General features: G+C 44.0%; 1 protein-coding gene across 1 annotated transcript; it reads right to left on the reverse strand.

Annotated features, from left to right (window-relative positions):
- Positions 1-1006: 1006 nt before the first annotated feature.
- bmp15 (bone morphogenetic protein 15) lies at positions 1007-6469 on the reverse strand (the record flags this gene model as incomplete). The annotated part of the gene is made up of 4 exons (XM_080741642.1): positions 1007-1419; positions 2700-2995; positions 3893-4292; positions 6115-6469. 4 exons carry the CDS (start codon positions 6467-6469, stop codon positions 1007-1009), a joined length of 1464 nt encoding a protein of 487 aa, XP_080597768.1.
- Positions 6470-13762: the final 7293 nt, after the last annotated feature.

The raw sequence follows: 13762 nt of genomic DNA on the forward strand, positions 1-13762 counted from the left end.
ACACACACACACACACACACACACACACACACACACACACACACACACACACACACACACACACACACACACACACACAGTAACTAGCAGTATATGTAGGCCACCAACACACACACACACACAGTAACTAGCAGTATATGTAGGCCACCAACACACACACAGTAACTAGCAGTATATGTAGGCCACCAACGCACACGCACTCAACAGTAACTAGCAGTATATGTAGGCCACCAACACACACACACACAGTAACTAGCAGTATATGTAGGCCACCAACGCACACGCACTCAACAGTAACTAGCAGTATATGTAGGCCACCAACACACACACACACAGTAACTAGCAGTATATGTAGGCCACCAACGCACACACGTGCACACACACACGCACACACACACACACACAACTTGTGAGGTAGACGCTAGAATTAGCATTGTGTTAAGTGAGAATCCCTGCCGACTAGCTGAGCAAAGTGTTGGTTTTTGTTTAAAAAAAAGAAAAGAAAAAGAATTAAAGTGCATGAATGTCACAGCTGTCACTCTCAGAGACCCAGACACGGACACCACAGAACATAGCAGCCAATGTTTGAAACTGTACGCTTCACTTCAAGTAAATACATTTAAAGCTCCAACTGTGAGAGAAGTTTGAAAGTGCTACACAGTTTTGAAAGCCTCGGAGACAGGGCAGGGCAATTCATCGAAAACGTTATATATTTTTTGTTATTTTTTAATGAAATTATATCAATTAATCGACACCAAACACTTCGAACAGATTTTCTGATTAACCACTTAACTATTATACTTTGTTGTGCCAAGTATAATTGTTGTGGCGTACAATATTAGTGACAACAGCTGACCTACAATCTAAGCTTGTAGATCTGCCATTTCTTTTTATTAAATAATCTTTCGTTTTTATTAAATCTTTCATTTTTATTAAATAGAAGACATATCACCCAGCCCTTCTCAGAGAACACACACACACAGAGAGAGAGAGAGAGAGAGAGGCCCTACCGACACGTGCACGACTCGGCCACCATGTCCTCCAGCTCGCGGTACTCCACCTTGCGCTTGTGCACCACCAGCACGCTCATGGGCATGTACTTGTAGGGCACGCAGGAGGGCGACGGCACGTCACCCACCTCCAGCTCCTTGATGACCGTCTGCACGATGGCGTGGTTGGGCGAGTGGTAGCCGTAGTGGAGGACGCGCGGGCAGTCGCCGCGGCAGAAGCGCGGGTTGTAGATGGGCGGCGCGATGAAGTAGTGGCCCCAGTCCAGCTCCTTGAAGGACAGGCGGAACGAGTGCAGCTTGCAGCGGCCCGCCGGCGCGCTCGTCTTGCGCGGCGCGTGGCCCTTGCGGTCGGCAGGGGACGAGGACGAGGATGAGGAGGATGATGATGATGATGGCGGCGAAGAGGCACCTTTGAGTAGAGATGGGCAATATGGAAAAATACAATGTCTCAATATTTTTCCAAGCAGTATCACGATACACAATCTTATCACGATTATTTTTTCATGTTGGGTTTTTATGGTTATTTTTAAGATACTTCACAGTACAACCACCTACAGTACAAGGTAACAAAAAGAAAAAGGAGTAACAGACCATTTAGACCAGTGGTCCTCAAATTGGGGTCCTGGGACTCCCTGGGTTCCTTCCTTTTGGAAGGTCTAAATTAAGTATTTAAGTATTTAACTCTGACATTATACAGATGAAACCAAATAGACCTGTATACTGTCAGAGTTAAGGGGAGACCTTGACATTTTAAAGTTTGAGAACTACCAATTTAGACCAAAATGCAGGTTTAAATTTAATTCTGCAATGAATCTGTCTTAACAATTCAACAGGATTTTGTATAAGGCTCCTTCGTATCACGATACAAACTGATATCTCTGAAAAGGCATATATAACGTGGAGACATGGGGCTTTTAAGCCGTGACATCATTTTGCAGTCAGACCTCCAAGCAGATTTATTGTCAATATCTGTCCCTCGCTATTTCAACAGATCCGAGACAAAAATAATAACCACTTTCCTTTCAACAACAAAGAGAAGAAAAATTAGTAAATAGTAAAAATAGTAGAAAGATTCGCTTTTTTGGGGGGCAAAAGTTCTCCTCTGCCTACAAAATGATGTCAGACTTAAAGTTGTACCATGTAACTTTTTTTATAAAACAAATCTTAAAATTGTCCTAACTATTAAATCGCTAAAGTTTTAGAACACCCACTCCGTTATTTTCAGCTTCTGAAGCCTTCTCTTTATATGTTTTCTATGATCCTGGCCGTGGACCGGATTTTGCGCCAAAATGACGTAATCTGCATCATCTGTATACGTTGTGTATACGTTGCCCAATCACATCGCCGATCATGCACACATGGTACACTACCGGCCAATCACAGCTTATCTGCTCTGGTCTCCAGGAAGCGCCTCCGCTTGGCTACATACAGTGTTTACCATGGTGAAGGATTTTAACCTCTTAATCCACAAATCCTGGCCAGAAAATTACGTTCTACCATGCGTTCTACCCCTCCACGGATTACTATCGGTCGCGGTGGTTTGCGGCGCCGCTCCGGTGGTCCGCGGCGACTCCGGCCGAAAAACGGCCGAAAAAAGCAATACCGCTACTGACCACTAGTTGAACTTACACAGTATAGCTTTAACAGCCCCGTCTCAACAATATTTGTCACCATATAGCCCACCCCTACCTTTGAGCATGTCTGGAGAGGGACGGCTGGGGCCTGAGGATGATGATGTTGAAGATGATGATGCTGCTAATGATGATGACGAGTTAGTGGAGTCTTTGGAGCGGCGGTAGCGCTGTTTGAAGGGGCGGTGCGGCGACGGCTCCCGCACCCCAGCCTCGCCGCTGTTCTCCACATCCATCCCCAGCAGCTCCTCCATCCACTCGTCCACGTCCTGGTCCGCCTCCAGGTACAGGAGCAGAGACGGGGCCTCGAGGTGGTCTCTCCTCTCCGTCGGTCCCCCGACCGGACAGCCGTACCTTAGGGATGGGCGATATGTAGGGCTGTCACGATATGACATTTTACATGACGATTAATTGTCACTGAAATAATTGGCGATTAACGATTTAATTGTGTTTTTTGTCATTGACAATTACATTTCTGTTGGCTTTTAGGCTTTGAAGTTGCACATGGCAGATATGACACAAAACCTAAATACACGAAGAAATTACTGACATATTCGACAACTTACTACTTAAAAAATAACATTGATAGTGGAAATAGCCGATCTACAAGCTCACAACGCGTCGCGATGCGACGCGACGCGTTGTGAGCTTGTAGATCTGCTATTTCCACTATTTCTGACTATTTCTTTTCAACATTCACGATTATGACAAAATAATTGCGATAATGTCAAATAATCACGATTAGACAATTATGTAAAAATTGTGACAGCCCCAGCGATATGGTGATAATTATCGGGGAGACGATACAATGTCTCCACGATATGCCTTTTCAGAGATATCGTATACATCGTGATACAATTGATGGAGCCTTGTAAAAAAGATCCTGTTGAATTGTTAATACAGAGATTCATTGCAGAATTCATTTAAACCTGCATCTTGGTCTAAATCAGTAGTTCTCAAACTTTAAAATGTGTCAAGGTCTCCACTTAACTCCGACAGTATACAAATGAAACCAAATGGAACCGCAAGGGTCCATTTGGTTTCATTTGTATACTGTCAGAGTTACATAGTTGTAAAGTTCAATTTAGACCTCCCAAAAGGAACCCAGAGTCTCTAGTTTTTGTCAAGTAACTTAAAAAATAACCATCAAAACCAACGTGAAAAAGAATCGTGATAAAATCGTGTATCGGCATACAGCTTGGGAAAATGTCGCGATATTGTATTTTTCCATATCGCCCACCCCTACCGTACCTGCCTCCGCAGTCGAACAGCCGCCGCCAGGAGGAGGCCGGCCGCGCCCCTCTGACGTAGTCGTGCCCGGGTCCCGCGCACCAATACTGGGCCGTGAGGGTCAGGTGGCCTCCCCGGGCGCCCTGGCTCTGCTCCCGGAGGTCGATGTGCCCGCTGACGTGGTCCGTGATGTCCGTCTCCGTCCAGCGGTCGCGGGGCTCCAGGGTGACCAGGGGTGGCGGCATCGCCCGGCTCCCCTCCTCCTCGCCCAGCGAGGTGATCCGAGCGCGGCAGCGGGGGGGCGACGCGCCGCCCCGCGTGGCGTCCGAGGGCGAGCGGAGGTGGACGAACGAGGCTCTGACCAGCTGCTCCGAGGGGACGCCGTCGAGGTTGTACTCCACGGTGAATGTGTACTTGTGGTCTGGGGGCGAGAGACACACACACACATACATACAGAAGAGGAGAGTGAGAGGGATTAGGAGACTTTGACATGACATCTTAAACCCACTAAAACCCCATACTTAGTCAGAGTCCCTCAGGGTTCTATACTAGTGTCTCTTCAGTTTTTGCTCAACACTAAATATCTTGGCTGAAAAAAGCCAATCTACAAGCTCACAACACTTTGCATTGTGTCACGTTGTGAACTTGCGTTTGAAGAATATTGCTTCCATATGGGCATAGAAAGCTGCAGTTTCTATTTTGGCTTGGAGTCCCCATGGTTCTGAGAACTAGATTATTGGTAGGCAGGTTTCTATCCATTCTGTCCAGAGCTTCATTTAGGCATTTAGCAGACGCTCTTAATCCAGCCTCGCTTTTGAGAGGCGTTGAGAGTTTACAGATCTTCATTGCATTGCATGCCATCTAAATTACATTTCAGCCTTTGTATAAGCCCCCGAGGTCTACGTAGGGGCAAGTGCTATGGGCTAAGGTGGAGTCTGAAGAGGTAAAACTTCAGATTACAGCGGAAGATTGGGAGTGCAGTTCTAATTGCAATGAGGAGTTTATCCCACAGTCTGGGGCGTGTGGACTGGAGCGTTGTCCCAGATGCACACTAATGAGATGGATAGAGAGTGAGTAGACAGAAGTCTTATGAGCATTAGGACTAAGCACCAATGTATGAATATAAGCAGGGACGTGCTGGCCATTGGGAAAAGCGGGACAACTCCCGAACGGCCGGTCCAGGCTGGCCATTAGGAAAAAAAAATAAACTGTTTGCACAAAAGTAAAGAATTTAACTGTTTGCACAAAGTAGTGAAAACAGCCGATCTACAAGCACACAACGCCTCGCAGTTGTGCAAACGGTTTTGGACATAAAAGGTTTCCACCCGACAACGACGAAATATAACTCATGTAATTGGCCCACTGGCTTGTCACTTGTCATGATCTGAAATGGCAAATCTTTATCTTTGAGTAGCAGCAGCAGCGCTGTAGAGAGAGATCTCTCTCTATAGTGCGCAATGAGGGCCTCTCCAACTCTTTTTTCCCGGGCTGAATCAGGGGCCCAGCACGTCCCTGATTATAAGATTGAAAATGGGTGATGATCTGTTTAGGCTTGTAATCCATTCCACTCAACTGCAACAGTCTGAGTATAACAATGAGATTTTCGTTTTCCTCATACAACCTTCAGCTTGAAACTGGGATGGATAATACTAGATACAATCTGGCTGATATAACTAGTAGAAATGCTTTTATACTTTAAAAAAAAACTATTCAGAATTTGTTTCAGTATTGGTTCAAGACAGCTCATGATTTTTCACAGCAACATTTTGGATTTATATTTTGGGATGTTCAAGTTACCCATGGCCATGTATATAAATAAAGAAATAGGCTACACAGTTGTACTGAAATTAAATGAGTTATACACAAATACACAAAATGCCAAGTCTACACTGAAGGAATGTAGATATTCTTAAATATATATATCTCCATAATAATAGCCAATGACAACACTTGATGGACATTGTCATCATCAGTAGTTGTCAATGAAATTGAAATCAGAGTTTTGGTTATCAAAGTGGAATCCAGGGACACTGTGGGTTCCTTTAGGCCTGGGATCTAAATTGGCTCATACAAGCCTGTAACTCTGACAATGTAAATGGAACCAAATGAACCCTAACGGGTCAATTTGGTTCCATTTGTACACTGTCAGAGTTAAGGGGAGACCTTTTAATGTGAACATTTGAGAAACACTCGGAGTGGCCCAAAAACTTGTAGCCGTTAAAAGAAAACCCATGACTGCTCACCTGTTGACGCCAGCAGGTAGTCCACGGAGGACGCCGAGGGTCTCAGCAACTGGACCGTGTTGGAACCGAACATGCGGTGCCGCTTGGGCCTGCCGTCGGGCCCGGCGGCGCTGCGGTACAAACTGAGCATGAACTGCAGGTTCTGGTCCGCTTTCTGCTCATCCGTCAGCGGCAGGTGATGCAGACCTGTGTGTCTTCTGAAGTCTTGCTGCTGTTGTTGTCGACGAAACCTGCTGTGCTTGGACTTTGGATGAGGCGAGGAGGAGGCCACCACGACCTGGGTCAACATCATCAACGCCGACGAGACAACAAGGAGGTTCAGTGCGGTGTGTGTGATGCCAGCAGGGGCCCTCATATTAAAAACCCTCCGGTGCTAGCGCCTACTGAGCTGCTCCAAGCCGGCGGCCGTAGAGCGCGCACGCAGTGGTGATCTCATCCAGCGGCCGAACCAAGCGACCATCCGATCACCCGCAGCGTCCACATCGATATCAATCAGCCGAGACATTTTGCACATGATAATAATCAACTTCCTGCAAATTAGTCTTCCAATCACCTTGGCTGCAGCGATGGCAAAGGGGGACGCGTGATTGGTGCGTAAAATGCGTAAATGTTGTCTCATTCGTTGATAGAATTCCTTTACCGATGCGTGGGCGTGGCAAGACAGGGCAACTTTATTTATACAGCACCTTTCATACACCAAGAAGGCTACTCAAAGTGCTTTACACAGAATAAAAACACATGCAATCAGAGTGCAACAGTGCACTTTAAAATAAAGAGATAAAAACAAATAGCTTATTAAGATAAAGGAGCCTAATACAACACACTCCCACATTTGATACAAGAAATAATATTAATAATAATGAAAAAGGTGTCAGCATGCACAGCTCATTTAAAGCCCAGGCAAGATCTAGCTGTATAGGCCTACTTAGTAAGCAACCTTGAATGATATGTTCAGGGGTCATTAATATGTCTGCACATGGAGTCATGGCCATATGTGTCCGTGGCAAATACTTGGTGTGTCCATGGCACATTTTTTTGTTTTATTTTTTTCACACCAATATCCCTATATTTTATCATGTTCATAAGACCCAATACTGCATGTCAAGTCTCCAGGTCTTCTTCAGAATATGTATTGCACTTATTTACTATGACACTATGTTTTATTTGCAAGGACCAGGGGTGATAGTGCATGCACAAATCCACTCTAGCCCAGGTGCTGGACAAACAGCAATACAAGAGAAGGACAGAGTCCGCAACACTGGTAATACTCAGCTCTGCTTTATTGCTTCAACGTCTCGATCCGTTTGGATCTTCTTCAGGAATTCCTGATTCGATTGTGTTGCGGACTCTATCCTTCTCTTATTTGCAAGGACCCCCATAACTCAGAGAGTGTACAAATGGAACCAAAAGGTTCCATTTTGAACACTCAGAGTTACAGACCTGTAATGGCAATTCAGGACTAGCTCTTCATGTGTTTCTGGTAATATTACCACACATGAAGCTAGTTAGCATTTGTTTTTTTGTTTTTTGTTTTTTGTTTTTTAGAACTTTGATTATATTGTGTTTTTTCTAGATAGATATCCATTTGCATTTGTTATATTGTTGATGATGTACTGACATATTATCTTGTTTATTATTGTGATGTTATCTGCTTATTGTAAGTCGCTTTGGATTAAAAGCGTCTGCTAAATGCCTAAACTGTAAACTGTAAACTATTATTGGCCATTAAGTTTGTATGTCCGTGGCAAAAGTTTGATTTTGACCAAAATGTCCACCACAAGCCAGCATGGCAATGACCCCTGAATATGTATGTCCAAGTAAACATACTTGGACTTCAATACATTTAGTCCAGGATTTAAAGTGTGCAACATGGTATTTATTTGCACGTAAACTAAATAAAACACATTTGAATGTTTTGCTTACCATGGTACCACTACAGAGTCACAACAAGTATGGAAAGAATGACTTTCCCATTGCACTTACAATGGCCTGTACAGGTTACGAAACGAGTTGCTCAAGTTATCAAATAGATATCAGAAGAATCCCGGGATGTTCTGCAAGAGATTTAGTGTTTATATACCCACATGACCTGAAGACCTATACAGTACATCTCACCACACACGGTGTGTGTGTGTGTGTGTGTGTGTGTGTGTGTGTGTGTGTGTGTGTGTGTGTGTGTGTGTGTGTGTGTGTGTGTGTACCCAGACTACCCACACATAAGGGGGCAGATTCCTAAGGAATGACAAGCAGGGCTCCTCAAATGAAGCAATGGTTTTAATCATTTAATTCACCGGTGGTGGTCCAGCATTGCAGGGAGATACAGGTGGCTCCTCGGTGGTGGTCTTACACTGAGGAATGTACACCGAGATGGGGACAGACAGTAGGCCTATTTATTGGCCCGTTATGCCCCCGGGGCATGGCAGTTTAAATAGCTTCTTGGCCAGGAATGCGAGCACTGCAGGAATGGAGGCAGGTAAGCCCTGTGCATTAGGAGAGCACTTGAAAACAAGGGCCTGCATTGTTGGCTATAGTGTCACATATAAAACACATCTTAATACCTTTAGTGGTCGCGGATCACTTACCACAACACCCACCGTGGAGGTATGGATGTTTGAACTGTTTTAGTCTGTTATGATACCACTTTGGGACTTATTTGGGAGGTTGACATGCATTTGGTGGTTTGTTGTTTGTTCTGTTTGATTCATTTATACAATTTGCACTTTTAGGAAGGCATCGTCATGTTCAGCTGACCGACCGACCGTTCCTGAGGTCCAAACAAGAGGTCTTTTGCCCGGGCATGCAAAGTACAAGAATCTCGGTCTCATTCATCATATGACTCTGGTCTTCTTGCAACACACGTACACACTCTTGCACACGTGCACACGAGTGCTTGCAGGCACACGCACGCACACACACAAACACGCACACACGCACACACACACACGCACACGCACACACACACACACACACACACGCGCACATGCACACACACACGTACACACATATGCACACGCACCCACAAAAGCAAGCAGAGGGAGAGAGTTAAGTGTCTCTTTCTGTAGCACTAGACAACAGTTATTACGTACAATCACAACCATTGTCTGGAGTGAGAGAGAGAGTGTGTGTGGGAAAAGCATGGCCTATAATAGAGAGCAAATAGATAATGCGCTGCTGTGGGCATGAGCACTGTCAACAAAACATCAAATTCAAAATATAAACGGTTGTGTGAATCAAAAACATTAAATTCACCCCAAGTACAATAAATGCCAAGGATTTGGACTTGTTGCTGATGATGGGACTGTCTGTAAGAACACAACGGGAGATTAGTGTAACATTACAATGAAACTGTATTCTTTGTCCAACAAGTACGCCTTTAGGCATAGATTAAAGCTAATTAAAATCTCACGACTGAAAATGTTTTTTATGACCAAGTCCTAAATGTGCAATTTGTGAGACACCCCCCCCCCCCCCCCCCCCCCCACACACACACACACACACACACACACACACTAGCGCTGATTCCTAAACAAATAACACAATATGTAAAATCATGATGTTTTAGGGACATCGTTCCTGATGTCAACCAGGTGAAGAAATGCAGAGACTGAGACTTCGCAACATGCTTCCATAGAAGACTTGCTGGCTTCTATACACCACAATTGGGGCGGCAGTGGCTCGGGTAGAGTTGCTATACACGGAGGGTTCCCGAAGGTTTCCCAGTTCGATCCCGGGCTCCCCCAGAGTTAGTGTCGAAGAGTCGTTGAGCAAGACTCTGAACCCTAGTTGCTCCCGGTGAGCAGGTTGGTGCCTTGCATGGTTTCCTCTGCCATCGGTGTATGAATGTGTGTGTGAATGGGTGAATGTAATGCACAATCTATGTAAAGCGCCTTGGATAAAGGTGCTAAATGTACCATTTACCACACTACGTATTTAAACGTTTACTTTGCATCTGTTAAGTTATTTCATATTTCACCTTTTACTCTACGTTGTCGAGAAAAAATATGACAGCGATGACTGCTGCTGGCTGTACATATAGCATTGAATTGTTTTATGAGAATAACATTAATATATTTGTATTTACTATACTGCTAAACCTATTCCTAATAATAAAACAATGTTGTGCATTCCAAATGTCTGTGAGTGTGAATGCGTGCAGGAACAGGGCAGGCAGACTGGCAGACTGGTATGAGGCCACAGAAATGTAGGCTATGTGTTGTCAAATATTATCCTTGGCCAAAAGAACAGTCGGCACAGACACACATCATCACATCCGCTCAGCAAACTGAGATGAGGCCATTAATGTCTTTGTTGTATAGATTCTATAGCCTATGCTGGGGATCCCCTCGAACCATGGGTCTAGTGCTCTAGAACACTAGACCAGGGGTTTTCAAAGTGGGTGACGGGGCACCCTGGGATGCCGCGACAGCAGTCCAGGGGTGTTTAATGTTAAACTTGAAGTACAAAGTTATTTTCAGTCAGTTCTAACCAAAATGGCTATCTCAACGTTTTCCTCGCAACATAATCACTAAAATATCGTCACTGTCGGGCAGAAACCTCGTATCTCCAAGTTTCAAATGTCTACGTCTTTTGGTAAAGCAAAGCCCTGCTTCATCATACAAGACTGTCTCACAAAACTAGTGAAAACAGCCGATCTACAAGCACACAACGCCTCGCGATGCGAGGCGTTGTGTGCTTGTAGATCGGCTGTTTTCACCAAATCTGGTTTAGTACATTTTATAGATGATAAATACAAAACGAAGGGTTTTGGACATACAAGGTTTCCACCCGACAACGACGATATGCTATAAATATAAGGTGCTGGGAGTGAAAATTATAATAGGGGTGCCTCGGATTAAAAAATATATTTATGGGGTGCCCTGGGACAAAAAGGTTTGGGAACCCCTGCTCTAGAACACTAGACCCATGGTTCCTGGGAGTCCCCAGCAAAATGAGGAACAGTTTGGCTATTTTAAACACTTAACCCCATTTTATTTTTCAGCTTTTGGTACTGGGAAACGATCTACCGGTATCTACAGGCTATTAGAGCTGCTGTTTTTGAAGAATGTAGACAAATCTTCTCTCATTGGCCATAAGCCAGTGGTTCTCAAAGCCAGGGGTCCTTGAAGGGGGTCCAGGGGATTCCCAGCTAAATTATTATTAGTTTAGGATTAGAAGGAACCAAATGGACCCTTAAAGGTCTGCAATAATAGCCTACAAATTGACGTTGAACAATTTGGGACCCTTTGCCTTGCTGCGGTTATATTCTGACTCCATTTGAATATTAACTTTCAAAGCTATAGGGGTCCGTGTGGCCCTATGCATAACACCTAACTAGGGGCCTGTCCTTGAAATAATTGCCTACAAGTCGAACCACTGGCTTTAGGCTATGTAGGAACACAGGCTGAATAGTGAATATTGTTAAAGTTAGTCCAAATAATAGCTATTGTGTGGAAGGTTAGAAAGCATCAGTGCGTGAAATGAGCTGATAACAGTATGCAGTGTTTTTTTTGTGCGACCAAAGTAGAGGGTTTCGTGTTTCAAATGAACGGTGACAACTATGTTGATACAATTATGTGTCGTTCATGTTGCCGCTGCTGCTCTGTGTCTGTCTGTGTGTGCGTGCGTGGTGCGTGCGTGCGTGTGTGTGTGTGCGCGCGCGCGCGTGTGCTGCTGTGTTGATACAATGCAGCGGTTGATACTCTCCTGCTCCCTGATCCTGAACACTTCTCATTGGACGACACGGAGCGAAGCCTCTCTGCCATTGGCTGGGGCGGCTGTCACTCACACCCGCCGCTTCGAGCAGCAGCGGGATAGGCAGGGTTGCCATGTCTGCTTATTATGAGCGACTTTGATTGTTTCTGAAGTAAGTTATTTTTGGACTTGAGCTTCCACAATGTTATTATTATTATTTAACAATTTAGATCTGGAAAGTATCTTAGTCACTTTAGATTTTAACCACTTTACCATTATTTTATACTTTGGCTTTTCAAAAATAGCAGATCTACAAGCTCATGATGAGCTTGTAGATCTGCTATTTCTGAAACAAAAACAAAACAAACAAACAAAAAACACAAAAACATAGTTTGAGATGGGGGTCCGTAGCCAAATACATATCATCTTGGGGGTCCTTGATATGAAAAAGTTTGAGGACCGCTGATCATTTTTTTCTTCAAAAACCTTAGTTAGAAGGATTTATATTTGTGTTAGAATTTAAAAAATCCAAATATTCCACTGTGAAAATGGCTGAGCTTGTAGATCAGATCAGCTATTGTCAAATATGCAGTAGGATGGCTTATATTAGTATTAGAATTAGATCTAAGACTCAGATGTATTTCATGGATGTTGAGATGTTCTATCTACATGATGCACATGCTGTAACATTGCTGAAATACATTTATGAGAGACAGAGAGAGTCTGACTTAGTCTAAGGCTAGCCTGCCTAGGCCTATATATTTAAAGTGCTCATGTGGCTCATAGTCACTTCTTTTGGGCTTGCTCAATGCATTGAATACCTACACTGATGGGACGCCAATGGAAACAATCCATAGTTGGGTAATCCTTTTAGCAGACCTTGTATAGTACTGTGTAGGCCCTACTGGTCCTTAGTAAAATAAAGTAGGCCTATACATGATCATTACATGCTTAATAAACATTCGACAATTAAGGTATAACATTTCTACATGTAATGATGTACCGTGCATGTTCACATTGTTTTCTTTTACTTAAGATATAGATTTTCAAAAGATATGTAGCCTATTTTTTATAAAACATTTTGGACAAAATAGACAATTTTACATCGAGGTGCCCAGATCAGATGTTGCTAGTGCCCACCTGACCAGTAGCCTATATCCATTCAATCAATTGTTTTCACTTTTCATTGACCTAGGTTAACCCTAACCCTAACCCTAACCCTAACCCTAACCCTAACCCAAACACAGAAATTCTGTGCAGGTGATTCAAGCGTTCTGTACAGCTGCAAGCTGTTGGTGTGTTTAACGTTGTTTAATACAGTCAGCTATGACTTTTTCTGTTTGGATGTATGGGCTGTCAAGGCAGGGTTGGTATTGCAACTCTAGATTCCAGATATTAAAAGATAGAATCTAAGAGTTGCTTGCAGACTTAGGATTTGGATAATATAATGAACGGTAACATAATCCTCGCAATTGACTGAAACACATTTACACGTTAGGCCAGTGGTTCTCAACCTGTGGGACGGGACCTCCAGGGGGGTCCCCAAATTATTTGGGGGGGTCCCCAGATGATTAACTTAGGCCTAATCTTAGCCTATTTTTTATAAAACATTTTGGACAAAATAGACAATTTTACATCGAGGTGCCCAGATCAGATGTTGCTAGTGCCCACCTGACCAGTAGCCTATATCCATTCAATCAATTGTTTTCACTTTTCATTGACCTAGGTTGCTTATTTCTCTCGCACGACGCACGATCTGGCAACCGCCGGAGTGGGGACAGGCTTCCCTCACTTTGGAAGTTTTTGGAACGCGTGCAAAAGTTTTCTTTTTTTTCCAGCCCTCCCCCTCTCTCTCTTTCACTCACTGACACACACACACACACACACACACACACACACACTGACTCCAGTTCCTTCCCTTTCTCACCCATTCAGTTCTCCCTCAGCACAGTGGTGA

The sequence above is a fragment of the Nannobrachium achirus genome (assembly GCF_963921795.1).
Source record: "Nannobrachium achirus genome assembly, chromosome: 14".
Lineage (NCBI taxonomy): Eukaryota > Metazoa > Chordata > Actinopteri > Myctophiformes > Myctophidae > Nannobrachium > Nannobrachium achirus.